This window comes from Mesocricetus auratus, unplaced genomic scaffold (genome assembly GCF_017639785.1).
Source record: "Mesocricetus auratus isolate SY011 unplaced genomic scaffold, BCM_Maur_2.0 Super-Scaffold_100023, whole genome shotgun sequence".
Lineage (NCBI taxonomy): Eukaryota > Metazoa > Chordata > Mammalia > Rodentia > Cricetidae > Mesocricetus > Mesocricetus auratus.
The window spans coordinates 28,208,410-28,224,161 of record NW_024429204.1 but is presented as its reverse complement, the minus strand read 5'-3'; the positions used below and the strand labels follow the sequence as shown (position 1 = coordinate 28,224,161).

At 50.3% G+C, this 15,752-nt stretch overlaps 2 protein-coding genes across 9 annotated transcripts in view; one reads left to right on the top strand and one right to left on the bottom strand.

The window, feature by feature from the left end:
* Positions 1 to 9,607, top strand: part of Sla (Src like adaptor) — a 51,835-nt gene extending 42,228 nt beyond the window's left edge. For all 3 annotated transcript variants that reach the window (XM_040730651.1, XM_040730652.1, XM_005078692.4), the window contains 4 exons: positions 438 to 541; positions 2,901 to 3,032; positions 6,747 to 6,894; positions 7,803 to 9,607. In XM_040730651.1, coding sequence (XP_040586585.1) covers positions 438 to 541; positions 2,901 to 3,032; positions 6,747 to 6,894; positions 7,803 to 8,016 — 598 coding nt within the window. In that variant the 3' untranslated portion in view covers positions 8,017 to 9,607. The remainder of the gene's footprint in view (positions 1 to 437; positions 542 to 2,900; positions 3,033 to 6,746; positions 6,895 to 7,802) is intronic.
* Positions 1 to 15,752, bottom strand: part of Tg (thyroglobulin) — a 182,412-nt gene that overhangs the window by 58,905 nt on the left and 107,755 nt on the right. The gene's annotated exons all lie outside the window — the stretch shown is intronic.

The window sequence follows — 15,752 nt, the reverse complement described above, 5'->3', positions numbered from 1 at the left end:
GAGTCCACTCTGCCGTTCCTGAGTCTACACGATGCCCTAGACACCGAAAGGGAACGCAGCAGTGCAGGGGGTAGAGGCTGCATCATCCTATGGTGCAGCTTACGGTGCATAAACCTGATGTCACAAGGTCAGAGCCTGCTCTGGTCAGTGCTGAGAAACAGGCAAGAAATCACATATATCATATATATATCCCTAGTCATTCCTCACCTAACACTGGGCACAAATAGCTCCTCAGAGCACGTCATCTGAAAGACGGCAGCGTGAGTAGGTGAATGAATGAATGAATGAATAAGAAATGAATGAAACACCAGGTGATGTCCCTCATCTGCGGAATCTGGGCAGCTTTCTGGTAACTGGCCTTCAACTTTGCTTTTAAGTCTTGTGCTAGCCTGTCTTGATTTCTCGTGGCCGCTTGACGCTGTCCCCTTGACTCCTAGCTGGCTGTTTGAAGGACTGGGCAGGGACAAGGCCGAGGAACTGCTGCAATTACCGGACACGAAGATGGGTTCCTTCATGATCCGGGAGAGCGAAACAAAGAAAGGTGAGCCGCGTGTCTTCACAATGTCTCTCAGCTGCCTCACTGTGGGTCTGTCCCCCCCACAGACCCGGGTCCTACACCAGCGCCCCCGTGTCATACCGACCGTGAGAGCGGGGGGATAGGGACAGGGCAGGCCACGGTCCCATCGACTGAGAGCTCGTGAATGGCAGACCTGGGCAGTGAGCGTGCTGACACACAGACGGGGGCATCCGTCTGGGCCTGGCCCGTGCTCGCCAGCTCTGTTTACGTCTCTGAACCCCGCGCTCCTCTGTGAAGTGCGGGTGAGACTGGAGTGGAGCGCGCGTGTTCTCGCTGCGCACAGACCCCCGGCAGCAGTTACCTCTGTGCCGGGATGAAATGGGGCGTCTCAGAGAGTAAGGGCAAGCAGGTGCGAGCTTGGAAACTCGCGGTGATCTTTATCATCCTGGTTTCCTGTGCCGGTAAAAAGAGAAAGAGCAAAGCCCTCGCCACCGCCCCGAGGGGCAGGGGGCCCAGGAGTGCAGGGCCAGCGCTGAATGGCTAGGTGGCTGCCTCCTCTCTTTATGACGGGATCCCTTGCCCATGGCGGGGTGGTGCTCTGGGAAAGTCCTCATCAACTTGCCCCCAAAATACTCCTTTATTTCTAACCAACTGTGGAGGGCTACTTCATAAAAATATTATGGGATGGGGATGTAAATGGGCAAGAGTGATTCGCAAGTGAACGCTGTAGCTACCAGAAGGTCTCTTGTAGAGTCTGGGGATATCATATATATACATATGTTATGGCCCCGTCTATGAATTACCGAGCTGGACGCTTCCCTTTTTTGCTTCTATTTTTGAAAAATACAATGATTTTTACTTTCTTCCTTTTTTAGATTATAACATAACTATATTATCCCCCTTTCCTTTCTTCCCTCCGAACCTTCACACGCACAATTTCCCGACACACACACTCAATCTCTTTCAGATCCATGGTCTCTTTTCTGTAATTGTTATTTCATATATTTATATGTACATACATGTATATGCATAAGTGTTCCTGGATACCCAAGTAAAACCTGCTTGGCCTGTATAACAGTACTTGTATGCACATTTTCCCAGCTGACCTTTCGGTATGGGACAACCAATTGTTGTGCTTCTCCCTGGGGAGGACTTTCTCCTGCTCCCAGCATTCCCTGGTTGCCTGTAGTTCTTTGTGTGGGGTTGTGGCCTTTTTAAACAGAGAAACACAACCAAGCTCTCAGCTTGGACTTCAATCACAGGAGAGTCAACATGGTATCTGTGAGTTTTTTTCCAGGACCCATTAAGGACCAGGGAGCACTTGATGCTGGGGGAAGTCACTCGGTTCTGGGGAAGCAGGCACTGTATTATGTAACCACAGATGTCCCAGAAGCAGCTTTCTCTCCAAAGTCTGCATCTCTAAGAGCTACACGGAGACAGAGCCCTATGTAGGTCTCAGGGGTCCCCTGCACACAAGCATTCAAAGCCTCGAAGGTTGGCATGACCAAGAGCATGGAAGACCCAGGGAGTCACAGCTCACCCCCAAATCACTCTGCTCTCAGTCCTCAGGCAGACCTGCAGAGGGTGAAGCCAGGTGGCAGACCCCCTCACGCCCGCCCCAATTGGGTATGCACAGTTCTCATGATTTTCTGCTTGCCAGTGCAGACCTGCTTACCACACTTCTAGTTCCTGTCAGCACGGCTAGAAGCCACTCGGTGGGTCATTCCACAGCCAGGACTCAAATGGAACTGGATATATATGCCCCTCAGGGTGGTCAGGGGGCTGAGGCTGAGGGTGCCTTGAACGTGACTTAAGCCCAAGGGTCTCACTCTCCACTTGGGGACTTCAAGGCCACAAGAGGTGATGGTACCTGCCGGGATGTTCTCCTTCACTGATGATGCTCAAGGAGAAATCACATCTCTCACAGAGTTCTCAGCGACACAGAACACATGCCAACTGACACTTGCTCCAAGTTCCTAGGAAAATCCGACTTAAATTAAGGAGCAGGGAGCATGAAGGGTAAAGAACTATGGGATCCCTTTCCTAGCATATGGTGTGGTGACATTGGGGATACAGGAGCTGGAAGCTTGCATTTGGAAAGGGTTCAGGACTACCAAGACTTCACCTGCCCTAATCAAATGCAGGAGAAGACAGGGCTTACCTCAACAGGGCAAGAGGAAGGGACACTGTCCATTCCCTCAGGGCTGGTCTAGTCACATGAAGGAGGTCTACCTAAAAGATGAGGTAAGGCTGCCCACAGGCGCCACACAGAGAACTCCAAGGGGGCATCTTGTTTTTCGCCTGGGTGATAGTGGACTAGGGAGCCTGTCACCCTTACGTGGGACGCTATGGCTGTCCCTGACCCTGCTGTCCCCATTTGCAGGTTTCTACTCGCTGTCGGTAAGACACAGGCAGGTCAAGCATTACCGCATCTTCCGCCTACCCAACAACTGGTACTACATCTCTCCAAGGCTCACCTTCCAGTGCCTGGAGGACCTGGTGACCCATTATTCAGGTAAGGGGCAGCCGGGGGCGGCGGGGTGAGCCCTGCGTGCTGGTGAGTGTGACAGTGTTTAGTAGGTGGTGTAGGTCACTGAGAAAAGCCAACAACTTTCTCCTACCCATGCTGTCACCGTCACAAGCTAGTTCATTGCCTCTGGTCAAATAAGACCATCTGTGCATGCTGCCTGGATAGCAGAGTGTCCTCTCCACATAGAGAAAACATGCCGGGATGCCCTGTATTCATAGCCACAACCACATACTGTAGACGCTTGACCTCTTTTTAAGGTGCTTGTCTCCTTAGGGCAGGGGTTCTTAACCTTCCTAATGCTGCAGCCCTTTAATAATACAGTTCCTCATGTTGCAGTGACTCCCAAACCTAAAATTATTTCATCGCTACTTCATAGCTGTAATTTTGCTACTATCATGAATCATAATGTAAATATCTGATATGTGAGCCCCAAGTGGGTCGCGGCCCCCAGGTTGAGAACTGCTCATTAGGGTGACTCTGGGGCACTGTTCTGAAGTCCCGCTCCTTTCCCTTTTTCCACTTGTCAAAAAGTTTTCAACCTTCAAGGTCCACCTCTCCCCACTTCCCCACGAAGCTGTAGATGTAGGACAAGCAGCCATTTCCCCATGCCCAGAGAAGGCCACAACCTTTCCCTCCCTAGCCCTCCAAACAGTCTTGTCCATGTTTGCCCACAAGCTCCCAGCAGAGATACACGTCTCCTAGGCTGGCCCAGACGGTGAGGACCCCAACGACGGTGGAGCACTGTGTGGCTTGTGGGAATAAGGTGCAGTCAGTGAGAGAGGCAACTCTTGCTGTTAGAATCCTGCTCTGTGGACCAGGAGGGATTAGCGGTTGACAGTCTCTGGCCCCCTGTTCTATATGCCCCGTCTGCTGGATGGCAGTTGTGCACCTGGGACTGTGTGACTCTTCCTGTCTCACTTTCTTCCCCTGCAAAGAGGATGCCATTGCTCCTACCTGTCCCGGGCACAGTGAGAATTGCTGGAAGAGGAGAGAGCCCGCACCTGGCCATGAGCGCCCACAGAGTGGCGACTGCTTTCCTTTAGCCCCTTCCTCCTCTGCTCTCCCGCCGAGCTGGAGGGAGGAGTCAATGGCTTTGTATTTGCTTTGCTAATATCTCCTTTTTCCCTCGTTCAAGATGCTTGACCTCGCCTTGGCAACCACACTAGCATCATTTAGGGTTTGGGGTCTTTAGGTGAAGAAGTGGAGGGCATTGCAAGGAGGAGGGGGGCCCATAGATGACCACTCTGACCATTGAGTCATGGCTGCTGGGAGAGGCAGATGTGTGCTCAAACTGCGTTGCAAGGGATGTTGGGTAAGGCCTTGGCCTCCCCTCCCCACACACAAAAGTGATGGGAACAGCCTCTTGCAGACTGCAAAACACAGTGACATACGCGCTGTGTCTAATATAGTCTGACAGGTGCAAAACAATGCCAAGTGTCACTTCTGTGATGGCCTCAAAGCTAGTAGCTACCTACCTAAAACTGAAAGAGGAAGGGAGTCCTGGACTTCAACTACCTCTGCCTGAAGGTTGTTTGTGGTATTTGACTCTAAATAACTATCATCTCAGGAGTGTGCTGGCCAGAAATTTTGCATAGACAATTGCAGATATGAAGCTGATGCCACCCACTGGAGCTCTCATGACTGGGAGACCATGTACTGCCGGGCTAGGCATGACCACCTCCTCCCGAGCTTCCGGACTACAGCAAGGCTGGTGCAGAAACCAATGCCTTCCTGAAAGACGCTCCTGACTGCCATGTGGGCCAAAGGGCTGTAGCCAGGGGCTCACCTCTGCCAAACGGAGGAGGGCCTGAGAACCCGGAGGCTTCCTGTATCGCATCTCAGATCTCGCTGGGAAAACGGGAACCAGAACAGAGTTGCTGGGGCCAGGGTGGATTAGATGGCGCATGGCAGCCAACAGGCAGGACAAAGCCACCTACTTTGTACGGAAAGCCATGCACCGCCTTGGGCACGCGTCACTGGTTCTGAGTCAGTGGGTCAGGACTGACGCTTACATTTCTGTGGTGCTGTTCTGTTCTGTATCCCAAGCGTGGGGCATCCTACTAACTGCAGGAACCCGAGACAGCCTCAGTGAGATGCACTGGGTGAGGGCAGCTCAGCCTTTGGCTCCCGCCACCTGCCTGTGTCACCTGGTTCACTCCATGCCACACGATGTGTGGTCGACCTAAAGCAGAATACCCCTGGAGTCCATCATGCCATGCAGTAGAGCAGCAGACCCTAGGCTTCCTGCCTACCTGTGTCCTCCCTCATCGCCTGAGAAGCCTCTGGAGATCTCCAGTCCCAACAGGTCACAGTTTCAGATGCATATCCAGTGAAGTCAACACCCAATCCGACTCTGACACCTGTATCTATCTGGGTGACTTTCGGATTAGCACGATGCCTACCTGGAAACCAGGAGAGAGGGGGGGGGAGAGAGAGAGAGAGACAGACAGACAGAGAGACAGAGAGAGATACAGAGAGAGAGATAGACAGAGACAGACAGAGACAGAGACAGACAGAGAGAGAGACAGACAGACAGAGACAGAGACAGACAGAGAGACAGAGAGGGACAGAGACAGAGAGACAGAGAGACACACAGAGAGAGACAGAGAGTGTGTGTGTAGGGGGCATGCCATTCTCTACTAGGCTGCTTCACTTCCTTAGACAGTTTCCAATGGCAACTGTCCCCCAGAGAACCACAGATCAGATGAAAAGAGGCCACCAGGTAGGGTACTCTCTAAAGTCCAAGGATGGGTGGACGGAGGCCAAGGAACCTACGTCCTTCTACAGATACGCTGTATGCCTGTCATCTTAGGCTCTGGGTCTCCCCAGGGCTGATGGCAGGGCTGGGACCCACGTCCTGCGTAAGGTGGCACCGATTCCTGAAGCCTAGGGGTTTATAATAGAATCTGTATTCCTCATGATTCCATGGAGCAGAGAGGCTTAGAGAACTCCTGGGAGTTAGCTCCTGCCTCTCCGGGAGAGATGAAACCCTGCAGGCCAGACACCATAGGCCAGCTGAGGGAGCCCTGCCGGCTTTGCCTAGTTTGTTTCGTGCCTGTGGCGTGGCAAGCGCAAGAGGGTCCTTATTCTGTGTCCTGCCCTTTGCTTCTGCCTTCTCCTCCCTCTTCCCGTCCTCCGTGCCGTATTCTGCCCTTTCGCCAGCCTCCTCCTTTGCTCCACTCTCTCGTCCCTTTCTGTTTCCTCCTCTTCCTCCCTTTCCTTCTTCTGTCCTTCCTTCGTTTGGTTTGTCTTCCTGCTCTGAAAGCATCCAGAGGGGCCAGTGCTTGCCCGGCTCCATTCTCTGGCCCAGTCAGGGACAGTGACACGGAGCTCTGCCTGGAACGAAGCCTCTGCTCTCAGATAGGCACGTGCCGGCTGCTTCCCTCTGCCATCTCCTCCCTTCCCTTCTGCAGTAGGAGAGAGTGAGGCTCAGAGACCCATGAGGTGACTCAAAGTGGAGCAAACGGTGACGCAAACCCCAGCCTGGCTGACGCTGACACCCTTTCTCTGCAAGTCAGTGCGAGCCTAGCGTTCACATCCTTCAGGACATAGCCACGCTGGCCAAACCCCACGCCCCTTTAGCATCCTGGCTTCCGTTTCCCCATGCCAGCAACAGGGACCTATACTGTCCTCTGCCTTGTCCTCCATGCTGTCTGCGGCATGCTGGGGTCATTAACGGTTGTGTACTTCCATCCACAGAGGTGGCTGACGGTCTATGCTGTGTGCTCACCACACCCTGTCTGGCACAGAACACACCTGCTCCAACAGCTCACCCACCTCCTTGCCCCACATCTGGCTCATCTGTCACCTTGCGCCAGAAGACCTTTGACTGGAAGAGGGCATCCAGGTGCGTGTGTGTGTGTGTGTGTGTGTGTGTGTGTGTGTGTGTGTGCATGCGTGAGTGAGTGTGTTTGCATGCTAGCATACATGCGTGCTTGCCCTCCGTGAACACACAGGAGCACCAGATGGGGGTGATCGCTGCATAAGAAAATCATAAGTCAGCACCTGGTTCTGCTGACATCCCCGTGGGCCCATGAGCAAGGGTAAACTCTGAATTCTGTGAAACCAACCTTGGTTGTCACATAGCATATGATGCCTATGGTTTTCTGGAGTCTCAAGCATCCCTCAAGTCCATTTTCAATGTGAACACCACATTTTTTTTGACAGAAACACAACACCCTGCTCTTTAACTATTAGAATCCAAGACAGCAGCATACAAATAAATTTGGTATAAATTTAATATTCAAAAATATCTCATTCAAAGCTTAAACATACCACCCAAATCTTAAAGTAGCTCATTCTCTCTGAGTAAGAAAAGGAAAAAAAGAACTTCTGCTCGTTTGTTCTATTTAGTCCATTGGCAGCTATCGACTTTCCAGGAGTGTGTCTGTGGGTTTGTAACCAGTGGGTGTCTCTTTAATTGAGCTTGGACCCAGGTATCTCATCAGTTATTTTAAAGCAAATCTGAGATCAGAATTGCCCAAGACACAAATGAAATGGTCATTTCTCGTGACTACCATAAAGAACATTCGTTAAGGTGTATCACGGGACGTTTGAACCTGCGCCTGAGATCAAACAGCAAGAATAAAATGCAAGAAAGAGAATCCAAACCACTTAGAGCAAGACTAACCCTGTCCCCTTCTTCCTCTCCTTCCTCTTCCTCTCCTCCTCCACTTCCCTTTCCTCCCTTTCTCTGTATCCATCCCTTATTCTGCCTGCGTGTTTCTTTTCCTTTCTGCATCTTTAAACGCACAGACTGCAGGAGGACCCGGCTGGGGCGGAGAACCCGCTGGCAGTGGATGAGTCCCTTTTCAGCTACGGTCTCCGGGAAAGCATTGCGTCCTACCTGTCCCTGACCGCGGATGACACCACCTCCTTTGACCGGAAGAAGAAGAGCCTCTCCCTAGTGTACAGCGGAAGCAAACGCAAGAGCTCCTTCTTTGCGGCGCCCCAGTACTTTGAAGATTAATACTCTGGTTGGCACACAGAAAAAGGTTTTGGCTGCCACCTTGGGGTCTTGTGGAAGCCAGAGCTCTCTACTTCTCTGTCTATCTCATGCCTCCTGGGGACCAAGAGAAGTCACGCTGAGACTGTCTTTACATGGCGATCAGAGGGACTCCTTCCTGGTATCTGATGAATACCGTGGAGCAACATCATGCTTGATTCATGATGTAAAGGGCAGCGCTTCGAAGAGCTGTGTCCAAGCCCTTCTCTGAGACCCTGTGGATAGCATCTGTCTGGGAAAGAACATGAGGAAGATGGCTTCTGGGGTCTGAGCAGAGCAACCTCTAAAGGCCTCGTGAGACCTTTGGGCTACATCTCCTCTCTTTCTCAGAGGGACCTGCGACACCAAACACTATCCAGAAGGACTTAAAACAGCTCAGATCCGAGCGGGACCTTCTGCCTTCGGGTGCACTGAAGCCACAAAGGCAGGAGTGGATGGCCATGCCACGTCACTCGAGAGTGTAGGTCAGTGAAGGGGCGATCGAGAGAGGGAGGAGGCAGCTCTGCCACGCAAACTTTTGACACAGACAGTCTTGCCCCCTCACATAAAAGCCTCCCCCAGCTACAGGGGTCCTGTGTTGTTCTGGAACCCCCATCCCTCACGCCTATTGGCAGAAGCCACTGCGCTGAGGTCAAATGGGAATAAGAGAGAGGTGAATAGTATCCCTTAGGGCTTCCTGCAGTGGCAGAGAGACAAGCCTAACAGCAGAATGTAACTTGACCATGGACCAGGAGAAAGCCTCACAGTTCCAATGGACTGGGGACCAGTGAGGGTTGCCCAAGGGGCTCTTGTTCCCATGGATCTACCCAGAATGCAAAGGCCGTTGGACCAAGTAGACTAGCACGGTTCGATGTTTCTTTCTGTTTGTTTGTTTTAAAGGAGACTGACGGGCTTTAAGCAGTTAATTTATCCTGTGTATTTTACTCTAAGAGGGGCTGGCATCTGCACGAACCAGAATGCCTCTGTCTGGGGAAGGCGGGGCTGGAGAAGCTGAGTGCCCCCATACACGATTGTGAGTGGAGAGAGAAAACTCACAGGACCCTCAGGAAAGAGAAGCCCCCAGCCGGTCTCGTGTTTATATCCTGCCTGGATGGGAGGCAGAATAGTTGTGGCCTATTCCTCCCTGTTTATCAAAGGGATTCTCAGGAAGAGGAATGAACGCAGGCCGGATTTCCCACCCATCACATGCATTCCATATACCGGGGCTCGGCCTGCAAATGGCAAAATCATGTGCATAGACATGACTTCATTCATTGCCATAGCTGGTGTTTTACACCGGGAGGCATATCTGGTCTCCTAGGTGTCCCACAAAGGCTATGGCAAGGGGACCGGCAGTGTGTGAGAAACAAATGTCACATAAACTCGGCGACTTCTGCTGTGAGGGCCATGTCCCCTGCCTCCTGAGGTGTCTGCTCACTGATTTCTATGCTGTTTTCTGTTGTGGTCAATGTGACTGGAACTCTGGGGAGCACGTGGGGGTATTTCTAAGTGGGAAGCATTACACTTTGCCCAATCATGTATTTATTCCTGATTAAAGTAAAACATGCTTATTTAATTTGGGACTACGGACCCGTGGATTGAGAACACACCTCCCTGGGATTTACAGGTTTTGGCTTCCAAAGAAGAGTTCAACCGGAAGGACAGACACAAAGACCAGCAAGAGATACCGTTATGTCTGGGGGGGTTGGTCCTCCTCTCACTCCATGTGAGTGGAGATGGGGGGCTCAAGAAGGAGAGAACTCTTGAGATCACCATGGTAACTATCATCGCATTGCTTGTGGCACTTGAGCTACTCAGTCTTCTGAGAATTTCCTTCTGTCACAGACATTATTTGGACACCTGCGCAACCTAACTGCTGAGGCTTGTGGCTGTGGAGGCCTCTGATGTCACACAGCAGGATGCCACTACTAACAAAGGGGACACCTTAAGAGGAAGAGGTGGTGGCGATAGGCCGGAAACAGCCGTTTCCATGCATCCTTGACTCTATGTGGGTTCTGAGGCAGGAGCAGCAGGTAGCTGCACACATGCATCCTTGACTCTATGTGGGTTCTGAGGCAGGAGCAGCAGGTAGCTGCACACAGATTTTGGAAGCACAGCCCAGGCAACAAGCCAGCTGGGCAGGTCCTGCAGGCTTGAGCAAGTCTGCAGGTTGAAGGCTCCAAGAGACCAAAGGGCTGCATGGTTGAGCCTGAGGGGCAGGGGCATTAGAAGCATCATCCAGAGGGGGGAGTCCGCAGGCCCTGAGTGGGTAGAGCTTAGCCTGGGTATGGGACGAAGGCAGATTGGGAAGGATGTAAATAGCAGAGCCATAACTGCTCGCTGGGTCCTCTGAAAGATCAACTGGATGCTGAGTTCTGGAAATTCCAGCATCATATTGCCTGTGAGACACATGGTTCTAAGAGCACGTGGCCTAAAAGTAAAGAGGGCATCCAAGAAAGGGAAGACTCCATCAAGTCCCAGGCCCACACTCTACTTGGAAAGGAGGCTGAGGAAGAGGATCCCTGTATGGAAGGGGTTCTATGGAGGAATGCACTGGTGCATTTATGAAACTATTTTTTTATCACGGGGCTCAGGTGATCCCTATGCGTGTGTGGAAGGTTTTTTTTCATGGAGAGAAATGAATACAATGAAAACTTTTGCTACACGCTGAATAAACTGAAATGTAAGATGAGAAATGATCGCAAAATGCTACTTACAAGAAAATCGGTCCAGGGAGAAGGCAGATGGCTTGCAACATGAAAATGACACTGTTTTTACAATATGTTAAACAACCATTGAAGGTGCATCAGAGGACACCTTGCTGGAGGACGAGAAACAAAATTCCATGATCTAAAGTCTTAAAGAATCCTTGAGTAAAGGATCCTGGGCACAAGGGGAAGTGCTTAGAGAAAAATGGAATTTTCTGTTTTTCAAGAGGGGATTTTATTTCTTCAGGTGTAGTGTGCATCAGAAAATAAAGACTGAGAAGCAGCGAACTCAGCTTCTGACTGGAGAGCTCAGAGGTGACACAGTTCACAGGGACAGTAAAGCAAGGGGCAGGTGTTAGGAGTTTCCTTTTTAAAATAGCTACAAGTTAGATTTTACGGAGGCTTTGAGATGAGTACTCAAAGCCAACACAATCAAGAAAGATGGAGCATAAACAAACGTCCAGCGACTCTCAAGGACGAGAAGAGACCTGCTGAGGACATTCATCACAAGCTGGAGGTCAGCATGGTCCTTCCTCCACTCCAAGCCTCTGATATCTGCACCCTCCCACTGCTTAGGGCCAGCCCTGCCAGTGAGGATTAGGCCACTGGGGTGGCAGAGAAGCTGCCATAAGAAACTAATGTCTTGAGTGTACTACGACAGATGCTGTCTTAGGTAGGCTTTAGATTTCTGTGAGGAGACACCGCATCCACAGCAACTCATACAAAGGAAAGCATTTCCATTGGGCTGGCTTAAGAGAGGTTTAGCCCATTGTCAGCATGGTGGCATACAAGCAGGCATAGTGCGGGAGAGGAGCTGAGAGTTCTACATCCAGATCGGCAGGCAGCAGGAAGAGAGAGCGAGCCACTGGGCCTGGCTTGAGCATCTGAAACCTCAAAGCCCACTCCCCAGTGACACACTTTCTCCAATAAGGCTACACCTCCTAATTCTTATAAATAAGCCACTCCGTATGAACCTATGGGGGCCATTTTCATTCAAATGACCACAGAAACCCAGTTTCTCATCTTACAAAGTGCCAAAAAAGAAAAGAGGTAGGAAGGAAGGAAGGAAGGAAGGAAGGAAGGAAGGAAGGAAGGAAGGAAGGAAGGAAGGAAGAGACTGTGCTCCGAGGTCCTTGGTGCTGTGTCTCTGTGTCACTCTGTCTGAGAAATGAGCAAGACACTCATTACCCGCCGACTATGGGGAAAGCTTCACAGAAAATTCAATGTACCCAGCAGGCCAGACATTCAAATCAGTTAGAGCTAGCGGCATTTCTGAGTCATCTTGTTCCTGAACACAGTATTAACCGTAATGATGTAGATTTACCCCTAAAATCACCAGATGAAATTCTATGAAGTTATACTCAAGTTCCCAGGAGAATTATTAGGACAAAGCAAACATCAGTCAAGTCATTTGGAAGTCCATACAGAAATATCTGTGCTCACAGCTGGTCGGGCCAATTTAGAATGAAACCAACTAAAAGACACACTCCCACTACTTGACAGACATCAACCACAGGCAACGCTGTCTGGGAGACCATGTCACCACCCTCTTGCCATGTCCTGGATGTTGGTTGTGTCCTACAAGCCAGAGGTGATGCTAAGTGGCAGGAGCCTGGTAAGACAGTTAAAGTCATAAAGAACAGATGTGCTTAGCCATGATAGAACTAGAACCACACTTGCTGGGGAAAATGGCACTGTAGAACCAGACAGGAGGCTGGAGAGATGGCTGGGTGTTAAAGAGTACTGGCTGCTTTTCCAGAGGACCTGGAATCAGTTTCCAGCGCTTGCACAACGGCTCACAGTTACCTGCAACTTCAGTTCTAGGGGGACACAACACCCTCTTCCGGTCTTTGCGGGCAGAGAGACACACCTAGATAAAATACCCATATACATAAACTAAAATAAACATTAGGCAGAATTCCTCAAAGCTGATAGCTAGGAATCTTGTTGCCAATGGAAACTTCGCTCTGCGCTGGGAGATGGAGAGGGATGGGAGCCTCAGAAAAAGAGATTTCCAGTGACCTAACACACACTGTCCACTGAGCAGAGACAGAAAGGCCAACAGGGCTGTGTGAACTTTTAAATGACCCATGACGTGAGGTCAACCACAAAAGTGTTGCATCATCTCCATAGCTATTCTCGGACACGTGTGTCCTACAGGCTCTGAGGTTTGACACACCAGGCCACTTTCTTTTCTTTTCTTTCTTTCTTTCTTTCTTTCTTTCTTTCTTTCTTTCTTTTTTTTTTTTTTGGTTTTTCAAGAAAGGGTTTCTCTGTATTATTTTGGAAGGTCCTGGAACTCACTCTTTAGTCCAGGATGGCCTCGAACTCACAGAGATCCGCCTGCCTTTGCCTCCCGAGTGCTGGGTTTAAGGGCGTGTGCCACCAACGCCCAGCCCAGGTCACTTTCTGGGATCTGTGATAGCCATGGTCACAGGGGAATGGAGCAGGGAAAGAGGTAGATTCAGTTGGAGTCAGGAACCTGACCGGGAAAGCAATAGTCCTCAGGAAATGTTGGAGGCAGTGGGGGGCAGTTTTCCTACTGTCAAGCACAGAGCCTCTTCTCCCTCCCTGGAAACCTGGCCTAGAATCCAGCTCTGTGGCATGTGTGGCTGCATCAGTTCTCCAACCTGGCCCCAGGCAAGTAAGCTGTCCTGGGTGTTTTTTGGGTGGCGGTGACTTCCCTTGGACTGGGAACTTTCTTGAGTGGGCGGGGCCTTTGGAATCATATACCCAACAGCTTCTGACAACATTGGACACTAGAATTAGACATACTGATTTTTCCGTTTTTAAAATTTAAATCAGAAACAAGTTTGTTTTACATGTCAATCCCAGTTCCCTCTCCCTCCCCTCCTCCCCTGTCCCCTACTGACTCCCTATCCCATCCTCTTTCTGCTCCCCAGGGTGAGGGTGAGGCCTTCCACGGGGGAATCTTTAAAGTCAGACATACTGATTTTACAGGTAAAAAGATATAAGGTGAAGGGTTTTGTTCATAGATCGTAATTCAGACCTCCCTGGTCCTAGTTGGACCACTTTCTAGTACATCTTTGAATGCTGAGAAGAGCTCGTTACCAGAGGAGCAGCCTCATAATGTGGGAAAACAGAGGATTTGGTTTTAGGTCTTGATCCCTCATGAAGTTCCTTCTTTGGCATGTGTTCTTTGGTAAGTCACTGAATTTCTCTAAGCCTCAGATTTCTTATCTCTAGTTAGAAAATAAAATAAAGACCCGTGCCAGCCAGTGGAAGGAATCTGAGATAAGATAGTGACTTCTTTTTTTTTTTTTTTTGGCAAGTATGGTGCACTAAATATAGATTGTTAACCATCAGCACAGCAGCTTCTCTTGATGGATATTCAAATAGTCCCAGGCCCAGGATTTGCAGAAAGCCGTTCTATCTTAGTCGAGAATAAACTGGCAGCTCCCACTCCTACCCCAAACATCTGTTGGTAAAGAACACTTTAAAGGCTGCTAATACATTGAAACAGTTCTGTTTGCTCGGTCCCAAATAAGCTCACATGGTCCCAAGGACTTCTGGGAGTGGTTGTAAAAGCTGTTTCCAAATGCATAAAACAGACGGAGGGTTATTTTTAAATTCACCACCATTTGGTTCTGAAATTCCCCAGACACTTTAAACTCCCGCAAAAAAAAAAAAAAAAAGAGTCTGCCTTCTGGGCACACTGAAGGCATTTTAGCATCACCAAGGTCCTGACAAGTCCCTGTCAACACAGGGCACTGGAGGAACCCACCCCTCCAGGGTCAGCCTGGAGCACAGAAGACCTGAGTTGAATGCCAAGAATTAGGAGGTGTTCCTACCCCAAGCTCTCTCCTAGGTAGATCCACCTCAGAGAGTCAGAGGGAAAAACAGTGGACCCCAGGGCAAGAGGCACAAGAAAAGCACTGCAGGAAGGACCAGGTTCCCAGGGATCCCTGGGTCTCTGAGGTCACCAGGTCACCTGCTCATTTGTTTGCACGCCAGTGCCGTGTGCTCAGTTCAAGGTGTGCTGAGCTGGGCGCCAGAGCCCTGGAGTACAAGACACGTCGGTCACTGCTTTCCAGGGGCTAGGCACGTCGCAGACGCTGAGCCGGCACTGAAAGCAATCAGACGCATGGAAATGGGAACACCTGCAGTACAGACGATGATTGTGCAGCACACGCCATAGGAAGAGCTTGGCGTTGAGCTCCAAAATCTGGAAGTTCTTTTTAAATGACGAGTGGGTGGGGAAAGAGGTAAGGGGGGTGTTCCTTGTGAATGAAACTATCTGCACAGGTATGGGAAAAGCCCAAGGGACGGGAAACCCCTCTGCAGCTCCAAGAGGGAGAGAGGGAGGGGGGGTTCTTCTCTCTGTCATGGACAGAGACAATACCAGCTAGCATCAGTTATGGCCAAGCAGTGACATTCTCCTCCCTCGTAATCAAAGGTGTGGCTCCCAGAAGGGATGGGTGAAGCTGGAGTACAGTATTAGAATTATGGGCAGAGGCAGGTTTATGCGGGTTTGAGCTTCAGATTTTAGTTTAAGTGGCCCTCTGTCTCTGCTTGTTTCTGTGTGTGTATTTGTGTGTGTGTGTGTGTGTGTGTGTGTGTGCTACTGCGTGTGTAGGTTCACTTGTGTGCCTGTACATCTGGAAGCAAGAGGAGACTCTTGGGTGTCATTCCCTAAGCGCTGCTCATTAGTTGGTGGTGGTGTGTTTTGTAATTGAGATAGGGTATTACACTGGTCTGATCTTGCCAAGTAAACTAGGCTGGACAGTGAGTCTGGGTTGGAGTGGTGTCCTCCTCCCAGGTTCTGGGAATATAGGCATTCACTACTACATCCAAGTTTTTACAGGATCCATATTTTTGTGGATTTTTTTCTACACAGGTTCTGGATTTAGTGACCGAGTCATTGGCCCACCACCTCCATCTTTCCTTCACTCAGGCTCCTGGAAGTCTCCAGTAGCTACTTCTCTGCCTGAAATTTCCACTTCTTAAAGTCTCTCTTCATTCAGTTCTAAGGGAAGCTCCCAAGATGGGATC